The 525-nt window shown below is 35.8% G+C and overlaps 1 protein-coding gene across 1 annotated transcript; it reads left to right on the forward strand.

Moving 5' to 3' along the window:
* Nucleotides 1-85: 85 nt before the first annotated feature.
* LOC110034288 (60S ribosomal protein L18-2-like) lies at nucleotides 86-429 on the forward strand (the record flags this gene model as incomplete). The annotated part of the gene is given in 1 exon segment (XM_020738567.1): nucleotides 86-429. A coding segment is annotated over 1 exon segment (160 nt), but the record flags the coding sequence as incomplete, so codon positions are not given.
* Nucleotides 430-525: the final 96 nt, after the last annotated feature.

Here is a 525-nt window from a genome sequence, read left to right on the forward strand (position 1 = left end):
GCATCACATAACAGCATTTTCTGTTGGTTAAGAAAGAACCACCAAGGAGTGATAATGATTTTATTTATATTCTGCTGGTTTAACAGGTTCTGCTGAGGGGTCCTAAGAATGCAAGAGAAGCTGTGAAGCACTTTGGACCTGCACCTGGAGTTCCCCACAGTCACACAAAGCCCTATGTTCGCTCTAAAGGAAGGAAATTTGAGAAGGCTAGGGGTAGGAGAAACAGCAGGGGTTTTAGGGTTTGAGCAGCTCCATAATTTTGTCTGGTTTTTTACCAGTCGCAATCGGACTCTTCTGGAGGTTCAAAATTTTCATCTGGCTTTTCTTTCACCAGCATCTATTTTATTATGGTTTAGTTTATCTGGCATTATTGTATGTAGCTTAACGTTGTTAATTTGAGTTATTATTAAGTTCTTATTTGGATTTTAATAACCTGAAATAAAATTGAATTCCTCCATGAAATAAAGCTGAAGACATCAAGAATGAATAGATTTGTGTTAAAATAAATCTAAATAAAAAAAAAAA

This window comes from Phalaenopsis equestris, unplaced genomic scaffold, assembly GCF_001263595.1.
Source record: "Phalaenopsis equestris unplaced genomic scaffold, ASM126359v1 Scaffold181753, whole genome shotgun sequence".
NCBI classification, from domain to species: Eukaryota; Viridiplantae; Streptophyta; class Magnoliopsida; order Asparagales; family Orchidaceae; genus Phalaenopsis; species Phalaenopsis equestris.